The following is a 20,469-nucleotide window of genomic DNA, read 5'->3' as shown; positions in this document are numbered from 1 at the left end:
CCTGGAGCAAGTGAAAACGGGTTTTCCCTCCCTGCTGGCTCCGCTGGCAGCAGCTGGTCTGGTTCTCTCCCCTGCAGGTGCCTCCTGCCTCCCTGTCTTGTCAGTCTCCCTGCTTCCCCTCTGCCCGGTCACCCCACAACAGCAGGGCCCACAAACGATGCTCACGGAAGGACCAAGTGAGCGGCCACACCAAGTGTTAAGGTATTTCACATGGACCCCTTTGCCTGAGCAATGTCGTTCCTAAAAATGTACCCTAGGGAAACAATGCCAAGTGCACAAAGACAAATCTGCAACGATGTTTAACACATCGTTTATGATATTTATAAAACAGAAACACCTCACTGTCCTGTGACAGGAAACTAAGTAAGCAGAGAATGTCACAGCTGCTCAGAGGAGCAATGCAGAGTCAGGATTCTCAGCCTTAACTGCTGGTAAAACTCAAGAGGGGCTTAAAAAAAAAGCCTGAGCCCGAGCCCCACCCCCAACCCACCAAACCCCCCCAGTTCACCCGCAGTTCATGGGTGTGGGGCTTCAGCATCCGCATTTTTTAAGAGTGCCCAGTGCATGACTCTAGTATACAGCCTGGGGCTGAGAACTGTTGTAAATTCAGCCAACAAAAGATGCCTCAGTTCTATAAGAGGCTGGCGACATATTGCTGAATCAACAAGCACGTTAGGGCAAATTGGCGTGCAGAGCAGGATCCCACTTCTGCTAACAAAGAGAGAGTGTTTCTCCACGGCTGTACCTGGGACTGTATTTCCAGAAAAAGGCTGGGAGGTGACACCGTGATCTCAATGCCGAAGTTACAGATATCGTGGCATGAAGTATAGAATGTTTTTAAATGCATACATTTTAATGCTTTCATAATTAGGAAAAAACAAAGGTGTTTCTAATTTTAAGAGATGACTTGAGGAGTCTGGTGGCCCCTGCTCCTGCCTCACTGCCTGCCCGGCCCGGCGCCCAGGGCAAGCCGTCCACAGCCTGTAAGGGCCTGTCCACTCCAGCCTTCCCCAGACGAAGACAAACCCCCTCATTGAGGAGCTACTTCCTGCTGGTGGGCTAATGCCACGTCAGGCTGGAGACACAATGCTGTGACCCCCGGAGATGGGCGAGCGCCCCCCAGGTTGCAGAGCTGCTCAGCGGGAAGGTGTTGGAGCCTCCTCTCAGGTTCACTTGGTATCACCAGGACACCAAGACAGAGAGGAATGAAGGGGCTCGCCCAACGCCACGCAGCTCTGGTGCAGAGAAGCAGAAATACTCCCTAACCAAGTTCAACCCCAAAAATGAATTTTTCACCGAAGTCAGAGAAGGGATAGAACGGGAGGATGTGAGGGGCTGAGGGGAAGGAAAACTGGAGACCCTCAATTCTGGCATGACAAAGATGTGCAGAGAATTCTGTACATGCACCAAATTATCTGCCAAATTAGAAAAATGGTTCTGGAGTCCACAAGGATTAAAAGGAACAGAGGACGTTTACAATCTTGTATGTCACAACTATGCCTATCAGTTGAAATTTACCCGGCACTTTGTTAAACAGCACTCTTAATTTCTTTTTTCCTTTTCTCTGCATAATAATTTGATATATTAATTAGGTGTTTTAATCTAAAAAATTCATCAGAAGGTCTCGCATTGCCATAGCAACCGTGCAGATTCAGTAACCTCGAGACACCAACACAGCACCAGGGCCTCCTTAAGCCAGTGCTGCCATGGGGCCACGAAAGTACCAGGGAAATGGCTGCGCCAACCTGAAAGGGGTGAGACTCAGGCGCCAAAGTCCCTTCCTAAAAGACTCCCCTTTCTCCTTCCAAACTGAATCCCTTCCACCAACACGAGTCCCTGGCGTTCACACTCAGAGGTGCACAACATTCTTCTGCAAACACTGTGCTATGACTCCCAAGTTGTCTGTGCCCTGACAGTGACAGGAAGAAAGGGAGGGAAGCAGTCACCGCCCAGAGATGTCCTCTGCTATTCGGGCCAGGGCCTAGTCTTGCCCTCCTGATTGCACCACACGAAGCCCAGCTAAGTCCCGGCGGGTGTTCACTTTGTGGATGCGGCTGCCAAGCCATAAGGAGCCAGCAGCGTCCGTGGCACACCGTCAGCCGAATCTCCGCCGTCCTACTACAGGCAAATACGGTGATGCTGGGGGTGTGAAATAATTCCCATCAGACCGTGAGCGCCACAGACAGACTCTGTGCTTGCTCTTTTTGCCTTTCTAGTGATCCTTGAATTCCGTGACATAACACAATGTGAACACGCAGCAAAGTCTACCTTACAAAGCTGAAGGCAGCCCAGTGCCACACCATTGCCTCCATTCCCACCCCCGGAGAGCACGGTGCCGAGACCCAGAAGAGCAGCCAGCTCTTGGCTGACACCAGCAAGTGCTGAACCAGATGTGTTTCTCAGACGCTCTCTCATCCTGCAGCCAGAAACTAGAGGCAAATCTGCCTCCTGATCAGCTCCTAGTTCACTCTGGGCTTTCTTTACTTTGAATATTTATGTTAAAAACAAAAACATTTATCAAACATTCACCATCGTGAGTTCTGCTGTCCCGAAGTTCAGGACACAGTGACGGGCCACCCTGGAGCCTGTGGGGCCTGGTGTGGCTGGGCCTTCAGCCCTCCTTCTGGGCAACACATCACGAATCCCCAGTGCTGTCTCCGGGAGGAACGCCGGTGCACGGCCCCACACTCACCAACGCTGGCCTGAGGTCGTGTTATTGTAATTTCCCGTAATGCTTACATTATTTATCGCAAGTAAATAGCCTGGCTCCTGAGCGCTGTGCTCTAAAATTTTAAAGGGTCCATCATACTTCTGCAGGCTGTCTACAAATGAAAAATGCACATTTCAACTATTTTAAGAAAATGTCAAAAAACATGAAATGTGTCATCAATGTACCATTTTAAATGATTTGCATGTTATCTGTAGAAAAGAGCTATATGTTTGCATGTGACTGTATTACAGTGCCCACAGGCAGACGCGGCACCACACCTCCCCGCAGGTGCTAAGTCGGGGGTCCCCAGGCCCCCTGGCACCCCAGGAGGTGTCCCTGCAGGCCTGTCCCATGTCACCTCACCTGCCTTCTCTGCTTTCTACGGCGCCCACGGCTGCAAGGTCGGTCACTCAGGAGACACCAGTCCCCGGGGTTGGCGGCTTTATCTGCAGGACTAAACAGCGCACTCGTTCCTGGCGGGGCAGGTCTTTGCACAACGGCCTGGCCCTGCCTCCAGCGCACATGGGTGAGCAGAGAATGGACACGGCGCGGTCACCAAGGAGACTGAGCCTCTGAGCGACCGGGCCCCGCCACCTGTGGGGCAGCAGCCTCACTCGCACTCGGACAGCACAGGTGAGCGCCTCTCTAACTGCAAAGTACAAACGAGCCCGCACGTGGGCCCGAGCGGATCACGGAAAGCGGAAAGCAGGGCTGCCGCGGGCGGTGGGCAGAGGCGCGCGCAAGCCCGGAGCCGCCACAGCCTGGGGGACCCTCGCCCCGAGGGCCCGGGCCCAGCCTGCTCCTCCTGCGACGCCGCCACTGGAAACGGAGGACGCGGGCGAGCGCCCAGGACCCGCGTGGGGCCGCAGCCGCCCGGCGCGAGCTTCTCCGGAAGCCGGGGCGCCCCGGGAAGCCGTCCCACCGGGGGAACCCCTGCGGGAAAAAGCCGCCCCGCCGCGCCCGCCCCTATAAGCGCGCGGCCCCCACGCCGTCCCCGTGCCCGCACTCACCGTCCTCCTTGTCGTCAAACACCGGCCTCCGCGCGGTGGCCGCCGACATGGACGAGCCCATCCTCTTCTTCCACTTGCTCCACTGAAACAGGGGGCGCGGCTGCGCGCGGACATCGCCCGAGTCCCGGGCCCGGGGCTGGCCAGCAGCGGGCGGCGGCAGGGCCGAGGGCGCGTCGGAGCCGGCGGGGCGCGCGCGGCCGGGGGGCGGCGAGCCCGGGGGCGCCGCGGCGCTGCTGCCCCTGCGCTCGGCGCCACTCCTCATCGCCGGGTCTGGGTGCGCGCCGCAGCCGGAGCTCGGGGCATGGCCAGCCCGCAGGGCCGGGAGCGGCGGCGGTGGCGGGACCGCTCAGGGCCGGCAGCGCCCGCCGTGCGATCTCCTGGGCGGTGGAACCCGCCCCGTAGACTGCGAGCGCTGGGGGCGGGGCAGGGGCTGGGCTTCTGGAAGGGGCGGGGGCGGGGGCGGGGCCGAACGCCGGGGCGGGGGCGGGGCGGAGCTGAGCGCCGGGGCGTGGCAGGTGCGGAGCTTCGGGAAGGGTAGAGGCGGGGCCGAGCCGGGGGCGGGGCAGGGGCGGGGCTAGTGCCTGGAGTGTCGCTAGGGACTGGGGTGGCCGCCACCAGTCTAGGGATGGGGGCTATGGTTCGCCGGGACACGGGGACCACGGCTCAGACTAGACGGCGGGTACGAGAGCGAGGGAGGCAGGGAGCGTCCCCACGGGTATCCTGGGGCCACGGAGGTCGGCGTCCCTGGCATGGGGACGGCTGTGCCCGGCACGGCGGCGGGACCTTCTCGCGGTCTCCGCGGGCTTCCCTCCCCCTGCCTTCTTCGTGAAAACAGCCGACGCGCGGGCTTCCGCCGTCCAGTGCGGGGGGTCCTAAACTCCAGCCTTCTGCTTTGCGCAGGGTGAGGCCGCGCTGCAGGCCCGGGCTGTGGGCGGCGGGAATCCTCCGGGTAGGGCCCGGCTCATGGTCAGGAGGCTGCAGGCTGAGCCCAAGCGCTGCGCCAGAGGGTGGGGCGGGGCAGGGCGGGCCTGGCTGGGAGCGCGCACACGCGGGCGCCCGGGGTGGGCGTTAAGCCCTGAGCACGTGCGCCTGCGCTCTCGGGCACCCCCGTGCCATCCTCGCGACCCCTGTCCGGCCTGAGACCGCGTGCCCGAGTCGCCCACGGTCCTCTTGTCCAGATGCGACAGGGGCCTCGGCACTCGGCGTATTTCGGAGGCCTGGGGCGCGGCTTAACCTCCGGGCGCCTCTGCCCCTGCGCAGGGCCAGGTGCGACCCTGCACGGAAAGTGCTGGGCGCCTTTGAGTTCCCTGGAGAAGGCGCGGGTCTGCATGGAGCCTCGCCGCCTGCCCCTGGCGCTTGTCACTGAAGAATCGGTTTTTGCTACCGGGCTGTTTGACTTTAGGAAGCCTTTACCTCCTTAAGTTCTGCCCTGTAGCCAGGCCACAAAGACGGGGTCTCTTCCTCCCCGGTGAAATCCTGGATGGGATCTCCTGCTGCCTGCCCGGAGGATGAGCGGATCCCCAACCTGGCTCCAAGGCCGGTGTCTCCCGCCACCGTCCCTCCCACCGCGCACAACTGTCTACCCTGTCATTCAGCCACCGTGAGCCCTGCCTCCCCATGGCCTTTGACATTCAGTGTGGCCGCCCGCCCTAACCGCCTGATGCATGAAATGTGAGCACGGGAAGTCTGTGTGGCTTCTGGGCCAACAGAAGCCCCCATCCCTTGGGGACTACAAGGAATGGAACCATGCCCATCCGCCTGGACATGCACCCACCTGGACATGCACCCGCTTAGGACACATGGCATGCATTTCACTACTGAGATTTAGAGGGTATTTTTATGGCACCATAACCTAGGTTACCTGACCAACCAGCCACCGCAGCTCTCCCTGCCTGGCCAGCACAAACGCATCGGTCTCTAACTTCGAGCGCACAGAGCCGAGTTCCCAGCCCCTGCAGCCGCGAAGCTCTGTTCTCTGCTCTCCCTCAAAGTTGCCATTCTCCAGCAGGCACGCAGAAGGCAGTGGGTTCAGCACCTGCCTCAGAGGAAGCCCTCGGTGCCCATCCCAGCAGGAGTGGTGAAGGAGCGTTTGGAAGGGGAGGCACCAAGGCAGGGCACTGCCTGGAACCCTGCGCACCCGGTGCACACATCAGACTCCCCAGGGCTCCTCCCAAAACGCACAGCCTCTGAACGTACATCATCGCCTCTCCTCCTCTCCCTCTGACCCCTAAAAGTGGCAGAAAAGGAATAAAGGTATAACGTCCCCACCACCACCTAAGAGGGAACGGGAGAAGGGAAAACAGGTTAATGGACTTCAGACAGCGGGTAGAAAGGTAACTCTGAAGATTGGAGAGGATGAGGACCTGCAGGTAACCAGGACCCCAAAAGGCGGGAGAATGTGAATACAGCCAAAGCCCAGGACGCCTCCCCAGCCTGGGCAGTTGGGGATGGACAGTCCTCTGGACTGAGGGTCCAAAGGGGCTCTTGACCCAGGGATACCAAGTCCTGCAGAAGACAAGAGTGCAGGGGGGCAGAGGGGTTCATGGGGACATCTGCACACTTAACTAGGAGACCCTCCAACCCCACCCTTGCTGTGAGCCTCAAACACCAAGCCAGGCACCTGCCCCTCAGTCAGGAAACAGGAAGGATCTGTAGGGAAACAGCAGCTCCCAAAAGAATGCTGGGTCCTAAGATTTGGCCAGTGCAAATCAGCCCTGCAGGGGCCTGTGGGCTCAGGGCACAACTCTTGTACTGTCCAGGTGACCCCCTGCCCAGCCATGGCTCAGGGTCCAGGCAGGCACAAGACTGAGCATTAAGAGGTGCACAGTGCAGGCATGAGACAGGAGAGGTCAGGAGCTGCTGTCCCCAAGAGGATGCCAACCCCTGGTGCCTCATGGGAGGTAGCTCTGAAGTTCTAGGGGGACGCTGGGAGGGACTGAGGCTGGGACAGAGCCAGCTGTGAATGGGAAGGGGCAGTGAGGCCAGTAGAGAATTCCTGAGTTCCCCTGTGTGCCCATGCTGCCCGGAAACGTCAACTTCATCAGGGCAGCGATGGTGTCTGCCCCTTCCAATGACAGGAGACCAAGTAACAATGTGACAGATAAATGCATTCAGTGCACTGACGTCTAGCATGCAGGAGCACACAGGACAGCACATGGCTGGGCAGCACGTGCATGATCCTGGGACCACTTTAGTTTGGGTGGTCCAGCACGAGCCTCTGAGCAGGTGGCCTTGATGCTGAGGCCAGAGCATGAACAAGTAGCCCAAGGGAGGCCAGGTGTCCAGGTTCCAGCAGCAGGAGCTGGCCCTAAGGTAGAAACGGGCTTGTGCGGGAGGACAGGAGGGTCCACGCTGCAGGAGGACACTGGCCCTAAAGTAGAAACAGGCTCGTGCGGGAGGACAGCAAGTGTGTGGCCGCAGCATGTGCTAAAGGGCTGGGGGTGGTTTGGGGGACAAGGTGCAGTCCCTGACACCAGGCTTCATGTGCATTTGTCCATAATTCATCCATAAAGCCACACCTCCTGAGGGACATGCCTTGGACATGGGTCCTCCATTGCCACATAATTGGCACACAGCTTGGTCACACCGAGATGTGTGCTTCATCTTCTGTCATCATTCTGAAATTAACCCATGTGCTCTGCCCACGCCTTTGTTAAGAGTCCTTTTATTAAATCTCCTCAGATCACACAATTCGCGTGTGCTGTTTCCTGCTGGAAAACACATCCAGAACTGACCCCCAAAACAGGAAATGGGCTTCCATGGGACCCCGATGCTGGTGTCCACCTATGCGGAGAATCCACGCACAACCTCCCTCCTGGGAAATGGAAGACAGACGGTTCCGGCCGTGGCACCCTCAGATTCAGCCCCGGCGGGGCCTGGGACTGAGGATTCCTGGAAGGCCAGGGCCTTGGAGCCCACCTGCGGGGACACTTGGTTGCTATGGTGACAGTATTGATTCTAAAGGTCATGTGGCCACCTGGTGACTCAGGAAGAAGCACAGCGACAGAGAACATGCAGGACTGGCTGCAGCTGCTAGGAAGGAGCCCTCGCCCCTACTGCAGTGTGCCGCGGCCCAGCACCAGTTCACCACTCAGCTCTGCTTAAGGACCCACCACGCCAGCCCCTGCCACCACCATCATCACGTCGCCTTTTCATCTCTCTGCTCCGCCCTTTTCTTCCTCTATAAGGACACTTGTCATTGGACTTAGGGCCCACCCTACTCCAGGATGATGTCATCTTGAGATCCTTAACTTAGTTACATCTGCAAAGATCCTCTTTCCAGATAAGGTCAATTCACAGGGCCAGCGCGGACATGTCCTTTGGTAGCAAAGGGCCACCATTTAACCCACCACATCCATGGGCAGCATGGATTCACCACACCCTACAGCCCCAAAGTCCCAACCATTACAGCAGCAACTCTTAAGTCCAAATTCCCAGCTCAAGAGTTTTTTTGAGACAGAGTCTCACTGTGTTGCCCAGACTGGAATGCAGTGGTGCTATCATGACTCACTGCAGCCTCAACCTCCCAGGCTCAAGTGATCCTCCCATCTCAGGCTCCTGAGTAGCTGGGACTATAGATCCATGACCCCACCCCTGGCTGATTTTTTTGTGCTTTTGGTAGAGACAAGGATTTTGCATTGTGGCCTAGGCTGATCTCAAACTCTTGGGCTCAAGCAATCCACCTCACTCAGCCTCCTAAAGTGTTGGGATTACAGGTGTCAGCCACTGCACCCACCCTCTCATCTAAATATTTTCAGCTCGAAAGTCTCCAAGACTCATTGTCTAAATCAGTCATGGGTGAGACCCCGGTTCAATCCATTCTGGGCAAAATTCCTCTTTATTTGTATAACCCTAAAACTGGAAAATATGCTTCCAAGGTACAGTGATGAGATAGGCATAGGATATACATTCCCATTTCAAAAGGAAGAAATAAGGAGGAATAAATAGAGTCATCGGTGCCGAGTAAGTTCAAATCCAGCAGGGCAAGTTCCATGAGGCTTCAAGGCCTGGCAGGAATTCTTGGTGGCTCAATGCTGCACTATGTAAACTAAAATTAAAGCCATGAGCCCTCAACCAATGGGACAGACCCGCTCTTGGCCAAGGAAACCCCAGAAAAACCTTAAAACTGAGTTCCAGGCCAGATGCAGTGGCTCACGCCTGTAGTCCCAACACTTTGGGAGGCCGAGGTGGGCAGCTCACTTGAGGTCAGGAGTTCGAGACCAGCCTGGCCAACATGGCAAAACTCCACCTCTACTAAAAATACAAAACTTAGCCAGGCGTGGTGGCACATGCCTGTAATCCCAGCTACTCAGGAAGCTGAAGCACGAGAATCACTCGAACCTGAGAGGTGGAGATTCCCGTGAGCCAAGATCACGCCACTGCACTGCAGCCTGGGCGACAGAGCAAGACTCTGTCTCAAAAAAATAAAATAAAATAAAAATAAAAAACCTGAGTTCCTGGCTATGATGGTGGGATGGGAGGTCAGACAGTTCTCCTGATACCCCCTCCCTTTTACAGTTTAGACACAACAACCAACCAGCATTAATGTTAAGCTAGAGACCATAAGACAAACAGAATGGCTCTTTGTGGCAATAAGATACCAAATTATAAACAGGACCTAAGGCCATGCCGAGTGACGGTTAAGTCACACACTCTACCCTTACAGCAGCTAACAAGCACTGGCCTTGAGATGAGCAACATTAAACACTGTGGCTGTTTACCATCCACACAGAGGCAGCCTCTAAGGCTAAAAAGGACCCTGCCACACAGGCCACACGACAGACATTTGCCAAGCACCTGCTCCATGCTAGGCACCGCAGCAGACACTGCTGACATAGCGAATGGTCAGATGGAGCGTGCACCCCTCTCAGCGAGGGAGACGGGCACCTAGTGGATAGCAGGCAAAGAGGGGATACACCGAGGGCTGTGAGAGCGGGAGTGGACGCCAGTCCCAACGGAGCATGAGGGACATCCCCCTCGAGGCAGCCCTGATCAGCATGGAGAAACCCCATCTCTACTAAAAATACAAAATTAGCCGGGCGTGGTGGCACATGTCTGTAATCCCAGCTACTTGGGAGGCTGAGACAGGAGAATCGTTTGAACCCAAGAGGCGGAAGTTGCGGTGAGCCGAGATTGTGCCATTGCATTCCAGCCTGGGCAACAAGAGCGAAACTCCATCTCAAAAAAAAAAAAAAAAAAAAAAAAGAGTAAGTTCATGTCCTTTGCAGGGACATGGATGAAGCTGGAAACCATCATTCTCAGCAAACTAACACAGGAACAGAAAACCAAACACCGCATGTTCTCATTCATAAGTGGAAGCTGAACAATGAGAACACATGGACACAGGGAGGGCAACATCACACACTAAGGCCTGCCGGGGGGTTGGGGGCAATAGGAGGGAGAGCATTAGGACAAATACCTAATGCATGCGGGGCTTAAAACCTAGACGATGGGTTGATAGGTGCAGTGAACCAGCATGGCACGTGCGTACCTATGTAACAAACCTGCGCGTTCTACACATGTACCCCAGACCTTAAAGTAAAATAAATAGATAGCACAAAAAAAGAATACCTAACAATCCCAAATGTGTATGCACCTAATAAGAAGACTTCAAACTATATAAAGCAAAACTTGACAACCAGAGAGAAAAATAGACAAACCCCCAGTCATAGTAGCAGAGTTTAACACTTCCATCTCAGGAATTGATAGAACAGGTACACACACACACAATTACTAAGGATATAGAAGTTTGAGCAACACTCTTAAGCAAGTTGACCTGATTGACATGTATAGAACACAATAACCAATAACTGATATTACACATTATTTTCAAGTGTGCAAGAAATATTAAACAGGATAAGTCATATCCTGAAACAAAATGAAAATTTTCAATAAATCTCAAAGGATTGAAATAATATATAATGTGTTGTCTGAACACAATGAAATTAAGCATCAATTATAAAAGAGAGTCCAACATTTGGAAATTAAACAATAATCCACTATCAAATAATGAATCACAGGGAAATAAAAAAATATTTAAATGGAATTATTATAAAAACCAAACTAACAAAATATATGAGATGCAGCTAGTTTTAAATGCCTGTATGAGAAAAATAAGAGATGTTAAAAATCAATTTTCTAAGTTCTGTCTTAAGAAGCTAAAAAAAAATTCCACAATGTATACATATTCTGAAACATCTTGTTGCATGCCATAAGTATATATTATTTTTATTTGTCAATTAAAAAGAAAATAAATTGTAAAAAATAAATTTAAAAAATAAATTACATACCTTAAAAATCACTACTATAAGCCAATGTAGCAGAGATGGGAAGTTATGTTCATGGGAGACGAGAGTAAAGATGAGCTATAAAAAGTTAAAAAAATGAGGCCAGGCACAGTGAGTCACGCTTGTCACCCGAGCACATTGGGAGGCTGAGGTGGGAGGATTGCTTGAGCCTGGAAGTCTAAGACCAGCCTAGGCAACATAGTGAGACGCAATCTCTACAAAAAATAAGGATAAAAAAATTAGCCAGGCGTGGTGGCATGCAGCTGTAGTCCCTGCTACTCAGGAGGCTGAGGCAGGAGGATCCCTTGAGACTGGGAGGTTGAGGCTACAGTGAACCATGATCGTACCACTGCACTCCAGCTTGGGCAACAGAGTGAGATCCTGTCTAAAAGATCAGGAGAATCAGCAAAGCAAACCAGTGATCCTTTAAAAAGTCATTAAAATGTATAAAGCCCTAGGATTACAGAATAAGGAGAAAGAGGAATTAGAATATTAGAAATGAAGAAGGGGCTATCGCTACAGAGTCTAAAGATACTTAAAAGAGGCCAAGCGCAGTGGCTTACGCCTGTAATCCCAGCAATTTGGGAGGCAAAGGCTGGTGGATCACGAGGTCAAGAGACTGAGACCATCCTGGCCAACATGATGAAACCCCGTCTCTAAAACCACAAAAATTAGGAGCATCACTTGAACCTAGGCTGAGCGGCAGAGGTTGCAGTGAGCCGAGATCGCGCCACTGCACTCCAGCCTGGCAACAGAGTGAGACTCCGTCTCAAAAAAAAAAAAAAAAAAAAGATACTTAAAAGATTAAGAAAGGCATGTTGTGAAAATTTTGTACCAGTACACTATATTTGTAACTCAAATGGAGAAACTATTTGAAAAATATAATCTATAAGAGAAACTGAATTTGTAATTTAAAACTCCTTCCCAAAGAAAACTGAAGGTACTGGGACAATTGAAAATTTATATGAGAACGATAAACTTAGACCCTTACATAAATAACTCAAACTGAATCAGAGGCCTAAATGTAGGCGCTAACACCATAAAATTTCTAGAAGAAAACACAGGGGAAAATCTCTATGACCTCTAGTTAGGCCAAGAGTTATTACATGTGACACCAAAAGCATGAAACAGGCATAAAATTCATTCATTGGTCTTCACCAAAGTTAAAAACTCTGGCACTCAAAAATACACAGTTAAGAAAACAGACAAGGGGAAAGATTGGAAATCATATTTCTGGTGTAGGACTTGTACCCAGAACATACAGGACTCTTGGCCGGGCAGATCACTTGAGCTCAGGAGTTCAAGACTAGCCTGGCAACATAGTGATATCCCTACAAAAATGTTAAAAAAATTCGCATGGTGTGGTGGCATGTGCCTGTAGTTTGAGAGGCTGAGGTTAGAGGATTGCCTGAGCCCAGGAGGTCAAGGCTACAGTGAGTCAGGATTGCACCACTGCACTCCAGTTTGGATGACAGAGTGAGACACTGTCTAAAAAAATAAAAATGAGGCCAAGGCAGGCAGATCACAAGGTCAAGAGATCAAGACCATCCTGGCCAACATGGTAAAACCCCATCTCTGCTGAAAACACAAAAATTAGCTGGGCGTGGTGGTGTGTGCCTGTAATCCCAGCTACTCGGGAGGCTGAGGCAGGAGAATCGCTTGAACCCGGGAGGCAAAGGTTGCAGTGAGCCGAGATCACACCAAGGCACTCCAGCCTGCGAGACTCTGTCTCAAAAAAAAAAAAAAAAAGAGGCTAGGCACGGTGGCTCCCAGCACTTTGGGAGTCCAAGGCAGGTGGATCACAAGGTCAGAAGTTCGAGACCAGCCTGGTCAATATGGTGAAACCCGGTCTCTACTTAAAATACAAAAATTAGCCGGGTGTGGTGGCTGGCGCCTATAGTTCCAGCTACTTGGGAGGCTGAGGCAGGAGAATTACTTGACCTGGGAGGCGGAGGTTGCAGTGAGCCGAGATCGTGCCACTGCACTCTAGCCTGGGCAACAGAGTGAGACCTTGTCTCAAAAAAAAAAAAAGAAAAAACATTTCACCAAATAAGACATACAAATGGCTACATGGCTAATACACATGTAAAATGTGATAAACATTATGAGTCACTGGGCAAATAAAATTTTTTAAATTGCTTTTAGTTTATTTTTTCTTCTTCCTGCCCACTGTTGCTACCTCTGAAGAAGCAAATAAAAATTTAAACCTCCATGAGATACAACTACACACTTATTAGGATTGCCATGACTTAAAAAAAAACAGACAATACCAAGGGTTGGATGTGGCAGAACTGGAGTTCACATTTTGTTAAAGTGATGCAGCTACTTTGTTTTTTGTTTTGTTTGCTTTGTTTTGTTTTGAGATGGAGTTTCTCTCTTGTCGCCCAGGCTGGAGTGCAGTGGTGTGATCTCGGCTCACTGCAACCTCCGCATCCTGGGTTAAAGCAATTCTCCTGCCTCAGCCTCCCAAGTAGCTGGGATTACAGGCGCTCGTCATCACACTCAGCTAATTTTTGTATTTTTAGTAGAGATGGGGTTTCACCATGTTGGCCAGGCTGGTCTCGAAATCCTGACTTCAGGTGACCTGTCCACCTCGGCCTCCCAAAGTGCTGGGATTACAGGCGTGAGCCACCACGCCCAGTCATGATACAGCTACATTGGAAAACAGTTCATTTATTTTAAATTTAAGCATAATCTTACCATATGACCCAGTAATTTCACTACCAGGAATCTAGCCAAGAAAAATAAAATATATGCCTTAAAGATAGGTGTATGAATATTCATAGCAGCATGATTTCATAGCCCCAAACTGTAGATAGTCCAAATGTCTATCATCTGGTGAACAGATAAACAAATAGTATGTCCATACAATAGAATATTATTCAGCAATAAAAAGGAATGAAATACTGATGCCTTCTACTACACGGATGGACCTCAAAATCATTATTATACATAAAACCAGATGAAAAGATAACATACTGTCTGACTCCATTTACCTAAAATGTGCACCCCATTGTCCAGGCAAATGTGTAGTCAGTGCTTCCCTAGGGCTGGGGTGAGAGCAGAATAGACTGCAGACAGCTGTGGGAATGCAGGGGCTGAGGTACTCATCCTAAAGTGGGAGTGTGGGGATGGTATAAATGTACTGTAAACTGAATAAAAATTGTGGTATTGTCTTCACAATGGCTTGTGGCCAAGGGTTTTTTTTTCCCCTCCTTTTGTCATCTCTATTGAGGCATAATTTACATAATATAAAACTCATCTATTGCACCTTAAATGGATTTTTTTTTTTTTGAGATGGAGTCTCACACTCTCGCCCAGGCTGGAGTATAATGGCGTGATCTCAGCTCACTGCAACCTCCGCCTCCCAGGTTCAAGCGATTCTCCTGCCTCAGCAGTCGCTGGGATTACAGGTGCCCGCCACCACACCCGGCTAATTTTTTGTATTTTTAGTAGAGACAGGGTTTCACTATGTTGGCCAGGCTGGTCTCGAACTCCTGAACTCAAGCCATCCACCCGTCTCGGCCTCCCAAAGTGCCGGGATTATAGGCGTGAGCGACCATGCCCGGCCCTTAGATGGAATTTTTAAAGAGGTTACAGACCAGAGGGTGAGTGAAGTGGCTCTGTTTACAGGAAGAAGGCACATGTTGGCCTGGGACTAGTTTGGGGACCCTCTGGGGAGTTGGCCTTGGGTCATCTTAGACACTGTCCCAGCAGGCTATGTGGAGGGTGACGTGACTCCAGTTGGCTAGTCTCAACATAATTTTACATAAACCACCCCAAAATTAGTAGCATGAACGCCAAGCATTTACCTCTCACTCTGCAGGTGGGCTGGGATTGGCTGGGCTTGGCTGGGCTTGGTCAGTCTTGGCTCTGGGCCACAGATGCAGCTCGCATCTATTCTATGGGTGTCTCATTCTTCTGGGACAAGCAGGTCACCATGTGCCTCCCATGAACGTGCAAAGGTGCAAGACGGTAGCTGTGGGAGGACATCCAGGGCCCACCTCGCTGGCATCCCCTCAACATCCGTTTGACCAGTCAGGCCTCACCGTGTTCCATCCCACTCTCTGCTCCCTCCCACCTGACACCCCATTGGCCAAACAAACCACACGGCAAGCCAGTCCCAGGATGGTGAGGTGCACTGCACCCACCCCAAGGCCATGGCAGGGTATGGAAATGTCATTTATTGTAAGATGGACAGATAAGCTGGACCAATAATTTACAGATTCCAGCAGAGGGTGAGGACAGCCAGATGCGCCAGGACTGTAGGAAATCACAATGGTGGCAATGACTTGGCCTTCCTGGGGACAGGGAGCCCTATTTTCAAATATAGTCACATTCTGAGGAGCCGGGGGTTAGAACATCAAGTCTGCCGTTGACCTCACACAAGCCAGGCTCCTCCAGGCCCTCTGCTCCACCAGGCCTCAACATGGCCCATGAAGGATTGAACGAACGCCAGCATCATTTGTAAGAACTCCAGGCTGCATCCCGAGGGTGACCTAGCCCCCCAAATGCCTGCCTGAGAAACCTTAAGCTGCCCAAAGGATCTCTTGTTAGCTCCAGCAACCCCTGAGAATAGGGCCCTATGCCCCAGCCTCTGCAGGGTGGGGCCTCACTTCCATAACGGTAGTCAACAAACCTATTATAGACAGGTCTCCTGTGGACCCACCCCCTTCCCACTCTAAGTTTTCACTTCCCCAGCTCTCCTGAGCCCCAGCGGACCCCCACCCCTCACTGTCCCTTTAAAACCTGCAGTCACCGCTGTGCAGATTCAAGCTGAGTCAGGTCACGCTGCACTCTTACCCGTTGCGACAGTTATGACTAATCACAGTCTGCCCTCAGCACTCTGGCAATGGGCTGTGTTCATCTTTAATCAGCATGAAAGTGGAGGACACACTCAGCCACAGCACCCACCCTGCACACCCCCCACCATCCCCTGCCTGCCCCCTCCCCAGCCTGGATGGTGGGACGTTCCCGGATTTTTTTCTTGTTTTAGAATTTTACCATTCACACATGCAACGTGCCATCCAGTTTTTCTTGGCTTTATAAACCTCATAAAAATGTGCCATACTGTATGAGGTCTCCCGTAACTTATTTTTTTTCTGGAAATAGCTGTTTCTAAGACTTTTTCTCATTGTTGCGAGCACCTATTGTTCATTCATTTTGAGGCTGTAAGATGCTTCCTTGTCTGGCTTCACTGTGATGTATTTGTGCTTTCTCTTGTCCTGGCCTTTCGAGCGCTTTTGCTTAAATGCATGATCCCGCAGGGCACATTTTGGCACCTGTGTCCTGGTGCACGCCTCCGTCTGCTTCTCTACTGAAGAGTCCAAAGGGGGAATTGTGGGGCTGTTGCACTTGAGAATTCAACCCTGCACAGGAGTCCCCAGATGCTCCCAAGATATTGACGAACACCCTCTCGCAGCAACGGGTTCTGTGGGCTTCACCAGCTCACCAACACAAGGCAGCTGCTTTGCTGGTGCCAGCTGAGTGTAAGACTCACTCATCTGAAATACAATCTTGGGCCAAATTGCATTTCTCTGACAGCTAATAAAGTGAAGCACCTTTTATATTTTTATTGGCCATTTATTTTATTGGCCATCCTCTACTGTGAGCTATTGGTTTGTATCTTTTTACCTATTACTATAAACGTATCTCTATCTTTTCCCTATTGAATCATAGGAATGCTGCATACTATCTTTATCGGATTATAGAGTCTGGATACTAATCTTCATTGGATATAAGAATCGCCAATATCTTCTCTCAGTTTTTGGCTGACTTAATTTTCTTTATGGTATCTTTCTGATGGAGTATTTCTAGTATAGTGAATTTACCAATATTTATTTTTATGGTGTTTTTATATCTTGTTGAAGAAATCCTTTCTTAGCCTAAGAACAAAGTAAAATTCACTGACGTTTTCTCCTAAGGATGTTTCTAAACTCTTGCCTTGGTGCATAGCATACCTGTGGGAAACTACACAGGTAATGGGCATGCATCTCAACCAAATTTCACAAAGGGAACACGCCAGTGTAACTACCAGCACAAGAAGTAAAATGTTGCCAGCATCTGAGAAGCCCTGGAATTACTAACCCCTTCCCAGGACCATACCACCCAGCAGGGGGAGGAGGCATCCTGATCTGGAAAGCCCTCCTGCCTGACACCCATTTGGGGTCATCTGCAGCAGCCACTCTGTTCTTCCTCCAGTGTCCTGGGGTGGAGGTCACGGTTCTCTGCTCTCTCCACAAACATGTGCATGTCTCAGCCCCATTCTCTCTGGCCCAGGGACCGGTTTGGTTCTTGCGTCCCTCTCCTGAACACATTTGATCACTTACTCAATCCCAGAGTGTTCTTACGAAACCAAAAAGAACAGACACCTGGTTCTGTGTCTGTGAAATGCAGGCCCCCTAAAACGCAAAGCCCAGGGCAGGAGGACGTCTCTTCCCTGGTCTAAGTGCTGCCCTGAGTCGAACTCACCACCCTTTCGTTCTGTGTACTATGATTATTTCCTTTCCTACTGCTTGTCCTTACTGAAATAATGACGTTTTCAGTTGCTTAGTTTTTGTTGAACCTCTTGGGAATTCTTCCTACCCCTTACAATAGGCTTACCGTGTAATTTTCCACCAAATCAATTTCTCCTTGCACAATGCATGCTGGGTCCAAAACCTGGCTCAAGTCTGGAAATGGGCCAGGAATCATGATTGTTACTGAGGTGCTTGCCCTTGGCTTCCTGGTCACCCACCCTTGGTATCTCTTAACTGTATGGACTGAATAGTGCCATCACTGGCTGGCTTAAGACTCCATCCCTAGCGTTCTCACTGGCCTAGGCCAACGCCAATGTTCACAGACTGTTGCCCACCCTGGCACCTCATCAATGTATTTCCTCCAATAAAGACAGTTCCTTTCCAAGAGATGTGCTGATCTAATTGTGGTAGACAGAATAATGGCCCTCACAGATGTCTATGTCTGAATCCCCAAAACCTGTGTATATGTTAGGTACATGAATTCAAGTTAAAGAATTTAAGATAGAAGGTGGGGTGCAAGGGGATTGGAGGCTCACAGGCCATGAAATTGGCTTGGGATGGGGTGGTGGATGGAGCTAAACCATTTTGCACCCAAGTCTCAAGGCCAGTGTCTTGGTCCATTTTCTGCTGCTATAAAGAATACCTGAGACTGCGTTATGATTTATGCATGAAAGATGTTTACTTGACTCACAGTTTTGAAGGCTGGGAAGCCCAAGAGCACGGCAACAGCTTCTGGTGGTGCTTTTGTCCTGCGTCATGACACAGAAGGGAAGTGGAAGGGGGAGTGGGACAAAACATGAGGGGTGGCCTCATGTTATAATAACCCAACCTTGTGGCAATTAATGCTGTCCGGACAGAGCGGGAACCCAATCACTCCCTCAAGAATTAGCCCAGTCCCTAAAGAGCAGCATTAATCTCTTAATGGCCTAACCACACCTTAAAGACCCCACCTCCCAACACCCCCACACCTGGACCAAATTTCCAACATATGAATTCCAGGGACCCACTCCAACCACAGCAGCTGGGAAAATGGAGGCCAAGAGCTGGGGATGCATCTGAGTCTCCCTGGGTACTGAGATAAGTTCACCACTTTGGCTCATCTGAGAAATTCATTAAAAATTCATTATACACCCCCTCCTGATGGGCCACAGAACACACCCCCAGCTTTTCCATGGCAGCCTGAAGGCTGCAGCTTCTTGTCTTTCCACACCATTCCACATCTTCCTGGCAAAATCTCAGTCTTGTGTTGTGCTCTCAGAAGACCTATATGAGGAAACAGAGGTCATCTTCACTTTGCAGTCTGAACTCTTTTCAAGGAAGAGCAATGTATTTCAGTTGTCACATTGTATGATGATTGGTTTAGCAGGCACAGCAGAGCAGAAATGGAATCAGCTGCCACGGGCATTTTGAACATCTTCCAAAAAACAATTTTAGGCCATTTTGAAATCTGTAAACTTACATAGAAATGTGTATTGTCCTTACATTCAACTTTCTATAAAGTATATTTTACATTTTTAAAAAAAGACTGCCTTTCTTTTGATGTTGACAAAAAGAGTCAAGCTCTGTCAAATACTTAAAGAGGTTTATTTCTGAGCTAAATATGTGTGACCATGGCCCAAGGCAGTCTCAAGAGATCCTGAGATGTGCCCAAGGTGGTTGGGTTGCAAGATGGTTTTATACATTTTAGGGGAACATAAGACATCAATCAATACACGTGAGGTATACATTGGTTTGGTCCAGAAAGGTAGGACAACTGAAAATGGGATGGGGAGAGATGCAGGAGAGTGAGCTTACAGATCATAGGTGGATTCAAAGATTTTCTGATTGACAATTGGTTGAAAGAATTATTATCTAAAGACCTGGAATGAATCAACAGGAAGGAGTGTCTGGGTTAACATAAGGGGTTATAGAGATCAAGTTCTTATTGGTAGATGAAGTCTCACTGGTGGCTACTGTTAGAAACAATGGATGGTAAATTCTGATGTTTCTGATATGGTTTGGCTGTGTCCCCACCCAAATCTTACGTTGAATTCCCACGTTGTGGGAGGGACCTGGTGGGAGGTAACTGAACCATGGGGACAAGTCTTTCCCGTGCTGTTCTCATGATAGTGAATACATCTCATGAGATCTGATGGTTTTAAAAAGAGGAGTTCCCTGGCTGGGCGCAGTGGCTCACACCTCTAATCCCAGCACTTTCAGAGGCCAAGACGGGTGGATCACAAGGTCAGGAGATGGAGACCATCCTGGCTAACACAGTGAAACCCCATCCCTACTGAAAAATACAAAAAATTAGGCAGGTGTGGTGGCAGGGGCCTGTAGTCCCAGCTACTCGGGAGGCTGAGGCAGGAGAATGGTGTGAACCCAGGAGGCGGAGCTTCCAGTGAGCCGAGATCACACCACTGCACTCCAGCCTGGGCGACAGAGCAAGAGTCCGTCTTAAAAAAAAGGGGCGGGGGCGAGTTCCCTGCACAAGTTCTTGCCTGCTGCCATCCGGGTAAGACGCAACTTGCTCCTCCTTGCCTTCCGCCATGATTGTGAGGCTTCCCCAGCCAGGTGGAACTTAAGTCCAATGAAACCTCTTTCTTTTGTAAATCGCCCAGTCTTTGGTATGTCTTTTTTTTTTTTTAAGACAGTCTCGCTCTGTTGCCCAGGCTGGAGTGCAGTGGCGCGATCTCGGCTCACTGCAAGCTCCACCTCCCGGGTTCACGCCAGTCTCCTGCCTCAGCCTCCAGAGTAGCTGGGACTACAGGAGTCTGCCACCACGCCCGGCTAATTTTTTGTATTTTTAGTAGAGACGGGGTTTCACCATGTTAGCCAGGATGGTGTTGATCTCCTGACCTCGTGATCTGCCCACCTTGGCTTCCCAAAGTGCTGGGATTACAGGCATGAGCCACCACACTCAGCTGGTATGTCTTTATCAGCAACATGAAAATGGACTAACACGG

The 20,469-nt window shown here is 50.8% G+C and overlaps 1 protein-coding gene across 2 annotated transcripts in view; it reads right to left on the bottom strand.

Annotated features, from left to right (window-relative positions):
- The window catches only part of LOC129464136 (serine/threonine-protein kinase 32C), a 99,941-nt gene extending 95,824 nt beyond the window's left edge, over nt 1–4,117 (bottom strand). For both annotated transcript variants that reach the window (XM_055245157.2, XM_055245164.2), the window contains exon 1: nt 3,721–4,117. In XM_055245157.2, the coding sequence (XP_055101132.1) occupies nt 3,721–3,982 (262 nt within the window). In that variant the 5' untranslated portion in view covers nt 3,983–4,117. The remainder of the gene's footprint in view (nt 1–3,720) is intronic.
- Nucleotides 4,118–20,469: the final 16,352 nt, after the last annotated feature.

The sequence above is a fragment of the Symphalangus syndactylus genome, chromosome 2, assembly GCF_028878055.3.
Source record: "Symphalangus syndactylus isolate Jambi chromosome 2, NHGRI_mSymSyn1-v2.1_pri, whole genome shotgun sequence".
NCBI lineage: Eukaryota > Metazoa > Chordata > Mammalia > Primates > Hylobatidae > Symphalangus > Symphalangus syndactylus.
Note: the sequence above shows the minus strand (reverse complement) of the source record. Positions and strands in the feature narration are given on the sequence as shown.